The sequence below is a fragment of the Cnephaeus nilssonii genome, assembly GCF_951640355.1.
Source record: "Cnephaeus nilssonii genome assembly, chromosome: 11".
Lineage (NCBI taxonomy): Eukaryota > Metazoa > Chordata > Mammalia > Chiroptera > Vespertilionidae > Cnephaeus > Cnephaeus nilssonii.
This window is the reverse complement of record NC_137082.1, coordinates 35794683-35809649: the sequence shown is the minus strand read 5'-3', so window position 1 is coordinate 35809649 and position 14967 is coordinate 35794683. Positions and strand designations below refer to the sequence as shown.

Sequence of the window (14967 nt, the reverse complement as noted above, 5' to 3'; positions counted from 1 at the left end):
TGAACATTGATCATATAAACACCAGGACAGTATTGCTGTGGCTTTTGTTTTGACAGAGAAAGAGGCACCTCCATTAGAAATCTTTCTTCCTCGGAGGCTTTGACCATTTTCTGGGCTCCCAGCCAGAAAGCCATCTTCACCGCTTCTAAAAGGATGTGTAAATCTCTCTGACTTGTAATTCTACCCCAGCTTCAGCCGCACCTCTCCTTGGCTTACCTTGGCTTCTGGGGCAGTCATTACATATAAAACTAAGATAATGAACAGTGTGGCTAAATTCCCAGCCATAGTGCCACTAGCAAAGGGTCCGCTGGCAAGAGTGAACAGATCAGAAAATTACAAAGAAGAAAATTACCAGTAAACCAGTATTCCTGTGACTCAACAATATTCACTGTGTATAGTGTTTATATACAGGTGTCCCCAAAAAATGTATACACATTTTAACAGCTGATAGCTCAATTTTAATAAAAATGATATATATTTTAATAAACACTGCCTTTATAGTCCTAGCTGGTTTGGCCCAGTGGATAGAGCATCGGCCTGTGGACAAAGGGTCCTGGGTTCGATTCTGGTCAAGGGCATGCACCTTGGTTGCAGGCTCCTCAGGCCCTAGCCCTGGTTGGGACTTGTGCAGGAGGCAACCAATCAATGTGCTTCTCTCACATTGATGTTTCTCTCTATCTTTTCCTCTCTCTCCACTCTCCCTAAAAATCAATGGAAAAATATCCTTGGGTGAGGATTAACAACAACAAAAAACACACACACACAAATAAACCCAGCCTTTATAATTATTCAAAGTGTGTGTATACATTTTTGGGATACCCTATATAAATGCTATTCATTGTACACACACACACGTATATCTCACACTATCCATTCATATGTGGTTATGTATATATTCAATATATATTATGAAAATGGGATTATACTATACATAATGTTAGTAGCATTTTTCCTCACTATGATACCATGAACAGTTTTTCTTTTTATTGTTGACACTATTATAGATGTCCTCCATTTTCCCCCACTTGCCCCTTTCTGCCTATCCCCTGCCCCAGCTTTCACCACATTGTGTCCGTGGGCTATGCATATATGCATATTTTTTTTTCTTTCATACTCTATATCCCCATGACTATTCTGTAACTACCAATTAGTATTCTAAATCCCTTCACCTTTTTCACCATCCCTCCAACCTCCCTCCCATCTTATTTATTGCCATTTTATTATTCATACTAGGGGCCCAGTGCATGAATTTGTGCATCTTGAAAGGAACTGTGGGCTGTGAGGCTGCAGTGGGCACAGGGGCAGGTCTCCGTGCCCCCGCCCAGCCCCTCCTGCCGCGGTCCTGGTCCCCTGTCTGCCGGCAGCCCTGCTCCCACTCCTGCACTGCCCAGCTCACACCTGCTGACCGCGTGGAGCGATAGGGGCCAGCGCCAGCAGGAGGTGCAAGCAGGGCCAGCACCATCAGTGGATGCGAGCAGCGGCTGCTGCCCTGATCGAATCGGGGCCAGCATTGGGCACTAGCAGCGGGTGCAAGCAGCGGCTCAGGCTCCAGAAGCAGATGTGAGTGGGGCTGGTACCGGCAGCAGGTGCAAGTGCCAAGCAGGACCACGGCGCATAGGAGCATAGAATTTTCAGTAACCACCAGAGGCTCGCCCCAATGACAGTGATTGGCGCCCCGCCTTAGTCTGGCACCCGCACTCCCTGCTCCACCATCCCGCCGCAGCTGATGCCCGCCATGTTCCACGCTCTGCCACCTGCTGCAGATGCCCGCCATGTTCCGCACGTGCCCCCTGGTGGTCAGCGCACGTCATAGTGAACAGTTGTTCAATTGTTCCGCTGTTCGGTCTATTTGCATATTAGGGTTTTATATAGATAGATTTTTATCCGTTTTTTTTTATATTTTAAAAAAAAAAAGCCACTGGAAAATGCTTGGATGGGCCAGGTTGTGTGGGGGCAGTACCTCAGGGAATCACCAGGGAGGGGTGGACAGTGTAAGCCAGGTTGATGGAGTCTCAGATATGGGGCCTGCCTATCAGCTCAGTCTTTTTTTTTTTTTTCTTTTTTTTTTACAGAGAGGAAGGGAGAGGGATAGAGAGTTAGAAACATCAATGAGAGAGAAACATTGATCATCTGCCTACTGCACACTCCCCCCTGGGGATGGGCCTGCAACTAAGGTACATGCCCTTGACCGGAATCGAACCTGGGACCCTTCAGTCCGCAGGACGATGCTCTATCCACTGAGCCAAACCGGTTAGGGCTCAGCTCAGTCTTGATGTGACTTCTTTATTTTTTATTCTTTATTTTTCTTATTGATTTCAGAGAGGAAGAGAGAGGGAGAGAGAGATAGAAGCATGAATGATGAGAATCATTGATCAGCTGCCTCCTTCACGCCCCTAACTGGGGATCGAACCCGCAACCCAGACATGTGCCCTTGACCAGAATCAGACCCAGGACCCATCAGTCCACAGGCTGATGCTCTAGCCACTGAGCCAAACTGGATAGGGCTCAATGTGGCTTCTTTAAATTCTTAGTTGTAGGACTTACATTCATCTAGATTTAAGGCGGTTCTGAATGATGGTTGTTCTGTAATTTGGTTGTATTTTTGATGTGCTTCTGGGAGGAGTCCAGTACCACATTTACCTACACCATCATCTTGACCAGAAGTCTCATGAACAGTTTTTATCATTAACCTTTACAACGTAATTTTCATGACTGCATATAATGTATCATGATTTAATTAACTGATCTATTGTTAAGCATTTATGTCCTCTGTTTTCATTAATATGAATAAAATGCTTTGACAATCTGGTGTGGAATTAGAGCTCTATAAAAACATTTGTTTCCTTAGGCATCTAGAAATGGAATGGCTGAGCCAGAGGATTATACTATGGTTTTTCAGCCTCAGCATTACTGACAGTTTAGATCAGATAATTATTGGGAGTGGGGGCCTGTCTTATGCATTATAGGATGTTTAGTAGCATCCTGGTAGGTGCCACTTAAAGATGTTAATAGCATCCATCTCCTGCCCACCCCAAAATGACAATAAAAAAATGTCTCCCAACATTGCTAAGTGTCCCCAAGGAGGCAAAACTACCCCCTATTGAAAACCATTGCGGTACACAGTTTACACTCCATCAGGAATTTCTGTATCTATACCCTCAATAATACTGGATATTACCAATTTAAAATCTTCGCATACTAAAAAAGGGGATTAAAATAGGGACAATCAATATGTCCATCAGTGTATTGTGAATATATTCCCATGTATATTCTTCTGTAATATGACTTGTAATAAGCCAATATCTGACTACACCAGGTTCATAGTAAATGCCAGCATATGTTAGTAATTTCTAGATTTTAGGTACTCTTAACTTTTGAAGGGGGATAATATTATCTTAGGAAAATGGGTGAGGAGGTTGGGTGATTTATGTGTGAAGTTCCATGTCTTTTACCTGTTTTACACAATTTCACCAGCATTCTGCTTTAATCCTTTATTTTTACTAATGTAATGAGTTAGACTCACTTTTAAATTGTCAGTAATTATAGAAGGTAATTGTGCTCATTGTCCCAGGGTTCTCTCCAGAATGACTATATAGTTCTCCTGCCTTATGAATGAAACTCTTATCTGAAGAACCCGTTTTTGTGTGACTTGATTCCCTCACCTCCTTGGAAACTTTGTGCTTCCGTCTGTCAGCAGTGATCCCAAAGAGATAATTGAAAAGTCCAAAACCCCAAGCCGGAGAAATTCCCGAACTGAAGAACCACCTGTGGCTTCTGAAAGTGTGGAAAATGGACATCGGAAGCGATCCTCTCGGCCTGCTTCAGCCTCCAGCTCTACTAAAGGTTAGCAGTGGGGTGTGGGTACTATTTGTAGGTCAAATAGAAGAATGGGATCCTTATCACAGCCGCAGAGGACTTTTTCCTTCATTTTTGCATCTATTTCTCAAACTTGTCAAGTTACTTTGACTTCTGTTTGGTCCTTTATTTGTTAGTTCATTTAACTTTGTGTTTTTTGTGTGCGTACACAAGAACAGCAAGCACTGTTAGAAAAGAGAACATTACAGGCAGATTGATTCATTGTCACCACTTCAGATGTGTCCTCAGTAACATGGCCCAGCCATCTTTCTCTATTTCTGTAATCAACTCTCTTTTCCCCTCCCTACTGTTTTTAAACCTACAACCCTTACTTTCTCCTCTCTTCTCAGCAGAGACTCTCACCTCTTCCCAGAGAAAATAGAATCCCTCTACTCTCACTACGAAGACATAAATCTACCAATATCCTCCTTTGCTCCTACTATTATAGAGTAGCTGTCCCTCCTCAAGTTGAAGGCCAATGCCTTCGATCCCGCCTTCTCTGATCTTCTCAAGACCATTACACTACCAGTTTTCTCTTCTCTGTTGACTATTATCTCCTTTTTTAACTAACTCTGCCCTTGGCTTTTATGACCCAGAGCTCCCAATAGTTTTCTGACTACTCTGACTGCTTCTTCTCAATCTCTGTACCCAGACATTACGTGTTGGCCTTCCTCAAACTTCAATCCTAAGTTGTCTTTTTTCTTCAACTTATATTTTCTCCCTAACTTATCTCATTCATGCCTCCCTTCTTCAGTTAGAACCTTTCATAGACTACTCATGAATTGATTTTTAGTACAGACCTCTAGAGATTTTAGATAACTGCATGTATATCCTTAACAGGACCTGAAATTCAACATGTCTGAAAACAGACTTGTGATTTTCACCCCCAGTGTCAGATGCTCTGCCATTGTTCCCCACCTCAGTGATTGGGACCACCATCTATTGTTAGGCAAGTCCTCCTGGGCACCTCTCTCCCTCACTCTCACGTCCATCACAAAAAGCTGCTGATTTTATGTTAGGTGGCCCAAATTCATCCACTTTTTCCATCTTTATTGCTATCCAGCTTAAACCCCTTCAATGATTTACCATTACCATTCATTACCATTAGAATTAAAGTCTAAAAGTGTCAACATGGCCCTGGCTGGTGTAGCTCAGTTGTTTGAGTGTAATCCCAAGAAGAGATGGAAAGCTGGAACCAGTTTTAGAAAAGGGGTGGGGAATAGGCTTGTATACTTAAACTGGGCATTATTCCAAAGTGATGATAATCATGTTGGAATACCTGCCCCATACATGTTCTGAAGTTTAGCAAATAGCTTAGTAGAGGCCATAATGACTTTGTGGTCTTCAGAGGGGTGCTGAGTATCTCCCTAGAGGATGGCAGAGCTCTGGCCAGACCCCAAGAATCACAATTGTATAGATCTCCACATCAGCCCTCAGGTTATCAGTTCTTAACTGTCCTAGGGTAAGTTACCTTTTAAATCAGAAATGAGTGCTGTAGCTCTTTGGATTTTTAAGTGTTAGGGCTCTTGGATCCAAATTAAAGCATAAATATATATATATTATTTGGCCAGCCATGTTGTATCCAGATGTGAACCAAAGCCATAAAATAGCTTTTCTGTAATTGTATTTGAATGCATATCCATGGAGTGATCATAAAATATCAAGCTGGTTTCTAAAAGTTATGGTTCTCAAACTTGGAAATGTGTAGTGCTGGGGACCTAGAACATCTTCCTGCAGCATCAGTTCTTAAGTTTTGAAGAGAAAAAGCATTTTGCCTTTTTGTACTCATAAGATTTTGGTCAGATATGCAGAAACAAAATCAGAAATAGTGTGTTTTTCACAAGAATCTTGAAAGCTAAGAAATATTATGAGTAGTTTGTAATGAGAAGTATTGGTACTTTTGAATTATTGAGGAAACGGTAGCATTAATCATGTTCCTGCTGTGAGAACACAGTTTGCTTATATCATGTTGGTTGAGGCCTACTAGACTGCCAGCTTGGAGCAAGTGGGATGGATGATTTCTGGGCAAGTTCAGGGAGGCCCACATGGTTGATAGGTTATACTCTAATCAGTTGTTTTGTTTTTAGGTGGTTGGATTTCCCACACACACACTTTTAATTACAAACACAGGAATTGGCTCCCACAAATCAGTGAACTCTTTAAAATTGGACTTGATCAGAAGTGTTGTTTATAAATATGCAAATGAGTAGTTCTCCTGGCATGAGGAGTTCCCCATCAACACAGAAATGATTCTTTTTCCCTTATCATTCTTTATTTACTCTTCTGTGTATAATTTTGTGTTATATTTTCAACCAGGGAAAAGGATCAGTAGTTAAAAACATGAAGTTCAATGCATAAGTTAGAAACCAAGGAAAATAGGCTAATATTAGGGAAGTTCATAGCAACTTGTAGTCAGCAGCAGCTGTGGGTGTCCCTGTGGAGCCCTGAGATACCTCTGACAGCAAAGTGGGGTGAAAACCCTACCATACCCACAGCCAGTGACTTGAGAACCAACAATCTAAAAACATAGAATGGCCTGCCCGGCGTGGCTCAGTGGTTGAGCGTCAGAAGGTCATGGTTCAATTCCAGTCAGGGCACATGCCCGGGTTGTGGGCTCAATCCCTGGTGTTGGGCATGCAGGAGGCAGCTGATCAATGATTCTTCCTCATCATTGATGTTTCTATGTCTCTCTCTTTTTCCTTTCCTCTCTGAAATAAAATATATATAAAAAAACAATAAAAACATAGAGTGTACAGATATTCTTAAAACAGAAGTGTTGTTGTTGTTGTGGAAATACAAATGAACAGACATAATTAGATATATCTTATGGGAGAAAAACCCTGAACGATAACTGTCTGAAACTGCATTCTTGTTGCATCATTTAGAAACCAGACATGCAAATTTTGAAAGGAAATGTTCAGAATTTTTTTACAATTAAATAGAAATCTTGGCTAGAAGTAGTACAGTAAAAAGACCAATGAAGTGAGCAAAGTCAAGTTCAGTTTCTAAAATTCCTCGAAAGTAAAGCAAAGCCCACCTACTGGAAGATTTAATAGAATCTTGTACTGTAGATTTGGCCAAGTTTGCTTAATGTCACAATGAGACAACCAGGTTGAAAAATGCCCGTATCAAATTACCAATTTAAATTGACAACTTCCTGAAAGACCGTTATTAACCCAGTTTTTTTTACCATATAGTTCTAAAATATGAATATATGAATGCTGTAACTCCACTATTAGTTTTTGATCTATTTGTATATCTATCTTTACATTAATTTGTAAAATCCTTGATGGTTTAAAAAGCAATTTTTTCGACAATATATGTGATGGTTTTGGTTTTTTTTTTGCCAGTATGATATTGAAGGGGGTTGGGTCTTGGGATTGGGATTATGCTCAGTCAGATAAACTAGGCAACCTTTAGGAACATGCCTGATGCACACCCTGAAGGTACCATCAGTCACTTAGAATGAGTAGTAAAAATGGTAACATTTTGTTGAGAGTATAAAATTGAATCACAAAACAAAAAACTCATCTTTTCAGACAGATTTATAAACACATTAAAAATGAGTTAGTTCGGTGACCCAGATTGGCTAGATTTATCCAGGGAAGGTGATAAGAGACTTCAGAATCAGGTCGATATGTTTTTTTCCTCATGGTATCTTTTAGATACCATCCTCCACCTGTATCTAAAAGATTACTTTTTTTGTTTCTAGCATAAATCAGTTGTTTACTCAGGGTCCCACTCATTGATTTATCCTCAGGAGCAGAGGCAGCCTGCCAGATCTTTGGGTTCTTTGGAGCAGTAACAGATGGAAGGAGATGGGGAGGGAAAGCCTGAAGTTGCTTACCCAGGACCCCCTCCCTACACACTCTTCACCTCTTTTCCCAGCCACATATGTGTTTCTCAGACACACCACTTGATCCTTCATATCACAACAAAGGAAAAGCTTCCAAAGTTGACCTAATTAATATTTTTCTAAGGATGAATATTCAGTCAAGACAAAACTGTATATTTTTACTGCAAATGACCAGCTTGCTACTGTGACAATGAAGCTTAAATGTTGAAAGTAAAAGAATTAAGGGGAATTTTGGTTGTGTGAGACTCTAAATTACATGTGATTAAAATGAACACCATTATCAGCATTCTGTCAGATTAACTGTCCTCTGATTAGCAAAAGACTAATGGGAAATCAGAGAGACTGATTCTATCCCATAGCACAAGCAACATGACCTTCCAGCAAAAAATATATATATATATATTCAGTTTCAATATGTGACATATTGAAATTTCCAAAAACATTGCACAGGTCACCTCTTGGAAAGTCATCAAAGCCTCACTTCTTAGCAATTAATACTGCTTTTTACATCTACCTTTTGAATCTGGGTTCTCAAAATATTATGATACAAAATAGAAGAAAAATTGCTTAGAACACCAAATCTAAAATGCAGCATCCAAAAATTCAGCCTAGTTTTCAGAAATAGATAAATCTGATTCATTTCACATATTAATGTGTTAGAAAATTTTTTTCTCCTTGATAGGAAGTAAGTTTAAAATACTGTTTTCATATTAAAACCAAAATATCTATGTAGCAGCATGAAGAATGAGGGTGAATTTTTAAGATCAATATGAGATTTTAAATGTTTACATTTGGAGAAATTCAAACTCTTCATTGTACTCTGCTCTAAGAAACTTGTATGGAAAAGTTTTTTAGAAACATAATTTAAATATGAGATAAAATTGAATTGATTGATGTAAGACACTATGATAATACAAAGGAATTAAAGGAATTCTGTCACTGTTACCCTGTGTGTAAATCACTCAGTTTGTGCACCTCTTCCTTGAAGTCCTCAGGCTCACCTGGGCTCACAGAGTAGGCTGTGGCTTGCTCTGAATTGCTTATATGCCTGTATGTATCCACAGCCATGATAATATACCTGGCTAGACACTTGTTGGCCAAGGGTCATGGCCATGTTATTTAGAAACTTTGGCTATAGCATGGCAAAATGAGTTCAGTACTGCAAAACAATGGCGTGGCTCCAAAAGGGATCCAGACTTGTTTTGCACTCAGGCACAATTGACTCACTTGGGTGTCGCATCATTCATTGATTTCTCATCAAAAGCACTGTCAAGTCTATCCATCATTTCTTTGGGTGATGGGATTTGGTGATGGAGATTGTGGGGTGAATTGCCTAGCTAAAGAAGCTTTCCCCTTCCTGCCACTTTTTCCAACCAAGTATGTGTGCTTCATCTCCCACCACCTGTATCACATTTTCCCAGTTGCCAGGTTCTAGTACACAGAAGCCGGAAACCCTCTTCACACTGAGTGCCCCTTCTGAGGCCCTTAGACCAGTGGTCGGCAAACTCATTAGTCAACAGAGCCAAATATCAACAGTGCAACTATTGAAATTTCTTTTGAGAGCCAAATTTTTTAAACTTAAACTTCTTCTAATGCCACTTCTTCAAAATAGACTCGCCCAGGCCGTGGTATTTTGTGGAAGAGCCACACGCAAGGGGCCAAAGAGCCGCATGTGGCTCGCGAGCCACAGTTTGCCGACCACGGCCTTAGACTGATTCAGAGCCAATAGGGCTCCACGTAGGTTAATCTGTGTTCTTGTGGACTGCCTAAAAGGCACTGCTATAAAAAGTTGCCTAGCTGAACATGTCCTTCCTTTCCCCCACAGACATAACCAGTGCGGTGCAATCCAAGCGAAGAAAATCCAAGTAAACAAGCTGGACAGCGACTTGATACTTGTAAATGTGTATGAATTTTACAAAAAGCAGTTTTGAGCTGTGACTTTTTAAAATCACTTTCTGTACAGCTAGTCATTTTAATAATGTGGCCCTTTTCCTAGTCCCTGCAACCTGTTTCATAAAGTGCAACAAGAAAAGCAGAGTTGTTGAACCCTTTTGGTGTTGATGAAGTTCAAGGTTTCTAAAATGTTGCCATGTATTGAGAGGAGCTAATGTGATTATGTTATTAGTTTTCACATTTCCTAAGCAGCCTAGAGTACAGGGTGAGCATTTTTAGGTCTAATGATGTATTGTGCTGTGGAAGTACTGTGTGAGTAGCAGTAGTGGGGACAAAAGGAATCTTCTCATTTGGAAATGTTGTAAATAATTTTATTAAATAGTGTTTTGGATGTATTTGTTGTAGAAATGGACCAGTGAATAAAGAGAATCTAAGGATTTGTACAATGTGAAATACTGAATGTGTTAAATAAATGTAATTGTCTTAGAACATAAATGTATGTTATTGATAGGGGACTATTTGGTGAGCAAGTGCTTTTCTTTGAATCATAAGTGAATAGGAACAGCCTTCTTTGTGAATTAGAATCCCATCTTGTCCTGATTGCACCTGAGCTGCATCTGACAAGTTGAGGAAAATGCAGTCTTGCTCACTCAACTCATTCTTAGCTTTGAAGAAACTAGCCCTTTACAACACTGTACCGCACACTTTATATGTTGGTCAAATCTTTTTATTGCAAATAACAATCAATTTAGAGAGGATCAGAGGCCACCCAGGATTTTCTAGAGACAGGAAGTCATCAGCAACCCAGATAGCACTTTTTCTCCACTTCATACAACTGCTTCTCTGGGCACATGATGGATTGCTCCAAAACAACTATGTTTATACCTTCTCCATTCAAGATAAACCCAGCCTGATCAGCAAGAATCTTTTTAACAGCATCAAGAATCTAGCCCAGTTTAGGTCAGCTTTCCACCTTCATTCCAGTTCTGTGGTTAGATGGGCAGTCCCCAAATAAAAGCAGTCATTTTGTGTTATGATCTTCAAAGATGCCCATTACATTCCACTCTTTGGCTGCCCTTTAACTCATCTGCATCCGGCTTAGTGGTGATCTATCAACATCCCCAGGTTTTTCCCTTTCCTGGCTTAATTCTTACCTAAACACTTATATCTACAAACCAGCTGCTTCTGCTCCCATCCTACTCCCTACCTACCTTCAGGAGACTCAGATGCTTGGGGCCCTGTCCTTGTCTTGGCATGGGTCTCAGCCTTCTGCTATATCTCCTAACAGCTAGACATATACTCCATCCTTTCCCCTGCAGTAGCTCCTTGCCATTGCCATAACTCAGTGCCCGAGATCAAAAGGATGAGTTGGTGATTCTCTGTCGTGCTCTTAGTCTCATCTCTATTTCAACTGTCTTATTATATATGTCTTACATTATAAGAATCCTCTAAAAGTAGTTATTTATGAGTCAGACCCCATGCTGTCTGACTCTGTTCCCAGCAAGCTTATCTACCCTCTTCCTTCTCTTAGGACATACACGAGAACCAAAGCCAGCCTAATAGTAATACCCTGCCAGTGCTGTGCTTGAGAGTACGAAGTGCTTCTCAGACTTTACCTCTATTCAGACAGAAAGCATAATGTGCTTTAAATAGATTTTTATTTGTTTTTCTTTATATTTTTCTCTCCCATAGAGGAATAACATTACAATCTAACAATCAGAATTCTGTTACACACATACACAGGCATGCCACATGACCGTGTTGAGGTGGTTGTGTCCTTGAGTCTGTTGAAATGTCACAACATGGTCAACCAGAGTCTCCTCGTTTCAGCCAGTCTCAACACAAAACACCCAAGAGGGATGCACTCTACTTGGTTCCATTTGGAACTAGGTGGCAGGAAAAGTGGGAAGATATAGGGGGTATAGTGTGTCTGCATTCAGTCCCCACATAAAGCCACATGGATCTGAGGAGGCCTCCAAGAGCTCTGGTGGGGTCCTTATTGCACCTAAGATATTAGGGGTCAGAGCAAATTGATCAGGGTACCGGCAGGAGTTGGGAGCAGGCATACTTCCAAACAGCAGCAAACTGCATTCATACACATGTGATACCCTGCTGGGGCCAGACTGGCAAAGGCTGGAAAGTGACACCCAGCTTGAAGAGAGCACTCAGACATATTGGGGAATCACTGTAAGCCACCCTTTGATGTAATTGGGACTCACTCTAGAAACAGGTCCCTCTGACAAACTCAGTTTTGGCAAAGTGCTGGTAGTATTGACAAGAATTAATACAAACTGGAACAAACTTCTCCAGGGTTCTCTGAAAGTATCAGTCAAGACAGACTCTCTAGCCCCCCACCTGTCTTAAGGTTGCATAGGACTTTGTGAATTCTGGTTCCCTCATATATTCAAGTTCTGTGGTTTAAAAAAAATCCTGAAGCATGCTCAAGGTGAAAGGCACATACACAGTCAATACAGTATGATGCTTCAGGAGTTAGACTAGCAGGAGACTGAGTAATGTTGGTTCTTAGAAATCTATACACAATTAAAATATTGCCACACTCAAATACTACGGAATCTATAGGAAAGTACAAAAACCTATGAGCATTGCAATCAGCCAGGTGATGAGATTGGAAGATTCTAGAACTACAGGAGCTCCAGAAATATGGGTGAGGGAGGGGCCTTTTGAAATTTGAACCTAATGCCCTATTATTCTTCCACCACAAGAAGGAACTACCCAGGACTGAGCCTAGGCCCCAGCTGGCAGCAAAGGCGTAGACAAGAGGAGTTGGAGGGAATTTCAGCTCTTAGAAGTGCTGAAGACCCTACGCTGGCTGTGAAGTGACCAAGGGGTAGCTGGAAGAAAAATGTGACTAGGTCATAACTGAAGGAGAAGCTTGGGGCCAGGAACAAGGTTGCCAACTACTGGGGCCCTAATGGACTGGCGTGGGGACTTTTGTCTGTTCTTAGTGTAGATGTGGCTTACTCCCTTGGATAGGAGACCCCCAATAGGGCTTCCTCTGTCCCCATCCCAGTATCCATGGGCCTACCCCCTCCCTTACCTATACATCCCACATGAGGCTTGGGGCTACAGGGTCAGGAAGGGCAGCTGCCTTTGCCCTCATGGGAATGCAGAATTATCTCCAAGCCTCCACTTGACTGTGAAACCTAGAAACCTGGAATTAGGGTGAGGGGGAAGACCTATGTTAGTTCCTAACAGGAAATCTTAAGTTTCAAGGAAGAAAGAGCACACACTAGTAAAGGACAGAAGGAAAAAAAGGGAAGCAACTTGGGGCATCCCAAGAGGCTATTGCTGGTGTCTAAGCCCAAAATTCAGTCCCACCATGAGAAGGGGAAAGTTGGCCACCCCTGTTCCCTCTGTTTCACCCAGGGATTCAGGTTCCCTCCTCCAGGTATTTACTGGAAAAGAAGGGGAGGGGAACCATAGGGCACCCATTTCTCCCCAGCAGCCTAGAAAGGAAGAGAGCACTCAGGAAGAAAATGGAGCGTGGCCCTTATGGCCCAGAACCTGGAGAGGGACTTTGGGGATTAGGACAGTGAAGCTCCTGGCCTCCTACCCTGGAGTGTTTATGAGCCATCCTGGGCAGGGTGTGAAATACAAAGCCAGAGACAAGATGAACGCTGAGCTGTCAGTCTTGGGATGGCTTCACCCACAGCTTGTCCTCCTCAGCATCATTCTTCTGCATTCTTACACTGGGGTGTGCAGTTTCCCCGCCTAGAAGCCCTCTGGCCTGCATCTCCCCTAAGCTAGTTCTAGCACCTTGGACATGTGAATAGATGGCCAGGATGGCAGGGCCTTGCCCAGCCTCTACTCCTGGGGTGACATGTTGGGGGTAGGTTTAAGCCTTTCAGACTTGGGCCTGCAGAGGGGTAGATTTCAGGAAGAGATTTGGGAGGTGAGATTATAGGAAAGGGAAGTGGGGGCAGATTCCAGGCTCCAGCCTGAGGGCAGGGTTAGGCCAATCTCTGAGCAAGCACACAGTACCAGCTCCCATGGTGCCCTGCTTCCTACAGCTTCTCAACCTGTCCTGTCTACACTTCCAGTAGGCTGCCTCTTCCCCTCAATTCCCTCCACCTTCTCCCTTTAATTCACATCTCACAGTCCTCTTCTACATACTTTACCTTTCTAGGCCTAAGCCACTACAAGGAGCCCAGCCCCCAGGGTGAGAGGGAAGGGTGAGACTAAACATAGAAACCTTTAGTCTCAACCTCCCTCCCCCCACCCCACCCGTTGGGAGGGAATTATTGGAAATGAATAATAAGGAAGCAGGAGCGAGTGTAGTGCCAAACATAAGATAGGGTGAGGCTTGTAAAGTGGGAATTGAAGGTAAGGAAACAGCTAGATCTGGGACTGGAAAAGGAGACTCCGAGAAATAGGGGTGGGCCAGAGGTAGAGGAATGGAGGGCAAAGATAAAGGGGACTGTCAGGGCAGAGGCGAGGATGGGGACCAGAAAAGGAAGGACGGAGTGTCAGTATGGGAGATGAGAGATTAGATAGATGTTGAGGATGGGGGCCAGAAGAAAGAGAGTAAAGGGCAGGAGGAGGTCCAGAGGTGGATTAGAGAATCAGAGCTGGGAAAACCAAGGGGATTGAAAAGGGGGCTATCACCCCACCTCACACACTTGAGGGGGAGGTTGTGTAATCAGCCCGAGGTGGGCTGCGGGCGCCCCTGGAGCAACACACTGGCTGCCGCAGGGGGGCCCGACAGCGGTCGGGGGGCGGCAAAGGGTTTGTGGTGGGGCCGGCGGACGCTCAGTAGTTGAACTGGCGCTGGCACGGCTGGTAGATAAAGCTGCCCTGGTGCTTGGGCCGACGCGGATGGCTCTCGCGGGCGCGGTTCTGCCGTTGCATCACCTTGGCGCTCAGTGCATGGCGCTCCGCCCGCTGCCGGGCCCGCTGCAGCCGCCGCCCCTGGCCTGCCCTCTCCAGCAGCGCGGCCCGCGCCGGCAGAGGGGCGGCTGCGTGGTGCGGCGCGCGGAGCTCGCGGCGGACAGGCGCCAGCTCCCTGCGGGAACAGAGCAGGGCCAGGTCAGGGCCCGACCGAGCGGAGCCAAGGTGAGCCCAGCCTCTTCCCACCGGGTTCCCGCACCCTCGCCCTGGCGCTGCAGTGCTGTCTCAGTTCAGAAGGGGGCGCCCAACGCCCGTCTTGTACCAGCCCTTCCTCCAAGCTAACCTGGGGATACCTCCGTGGTTCTAAGCCCCTCGACAGGTAAAAACCGGAACCCAGGGAGGATTCGACTCCAAACTCCAATTCGGCCCTCGCCTTTTGTAAAAGCCTCTAGAAGACGCTCTGGCCTTGCCCCTCCAGCCCCATAACCCGCCCCAAGACTTTGAGCCCCGCCCCC

The 14967-nt window shown here is 43.6% G+C and overlaps 2 protein-coding genes across 10 annotated transcripts in view; one reads left to right on the top strand and one right to left on the bottom strand.

The window, feature by feature from the left end:
* NCOA6 (nuclear receptor coactivator 6) overlaps window positions 1–10108 on the top strand; it is a 100177-nt gene extending 90069 nt beyond the window's left edge. For 2 of the 7 annotated variants that reach the window (XM_079783615.1, XM_079783614.1), the window contains exons 14-15: window positions 3695–3843; window positions 9537–10108. In XM_079783615.1, coding sequence (XP_079639741.1) covers window positions 3695–3843; window positions 9537–9580 — 193 coding nt within the window. In that variant the 3' untranslated portion in view covers window positions 9581–10108. The other 5 variants (XM_079783611.1, XM_079783612.1, XM_079783613.1 and 2 more) reach the window with 4 other exon arrangements.
* A 274-nt stretch (window positions 10109–10382) lies between these two features.
* The window catches only part of TP53INP2 (tumor protein p53 inducible nuclear protein 2), a 29231-nt gene continuing 24646 nt past the window's right edge, over window positions 10383–14967 (bottom strand). The window contains exon 4 of one of the 3 annotated variants that reach the window (XM_079783627.1): window positions 10383–14627. In XM_079783627.1, the coding sequence (XP_079639753.1) occupies window positions 14375–14627 (253 nt within the window). In that variant the 3' untranslated portion in view covers window positions 10383–14374. The remainder of the gene's footprint in view (window positions 14628–14967) is intronic. The other 2 variants (XM_079783626.1, XM_079783625.1) reach the window with 2 other exon arrangements.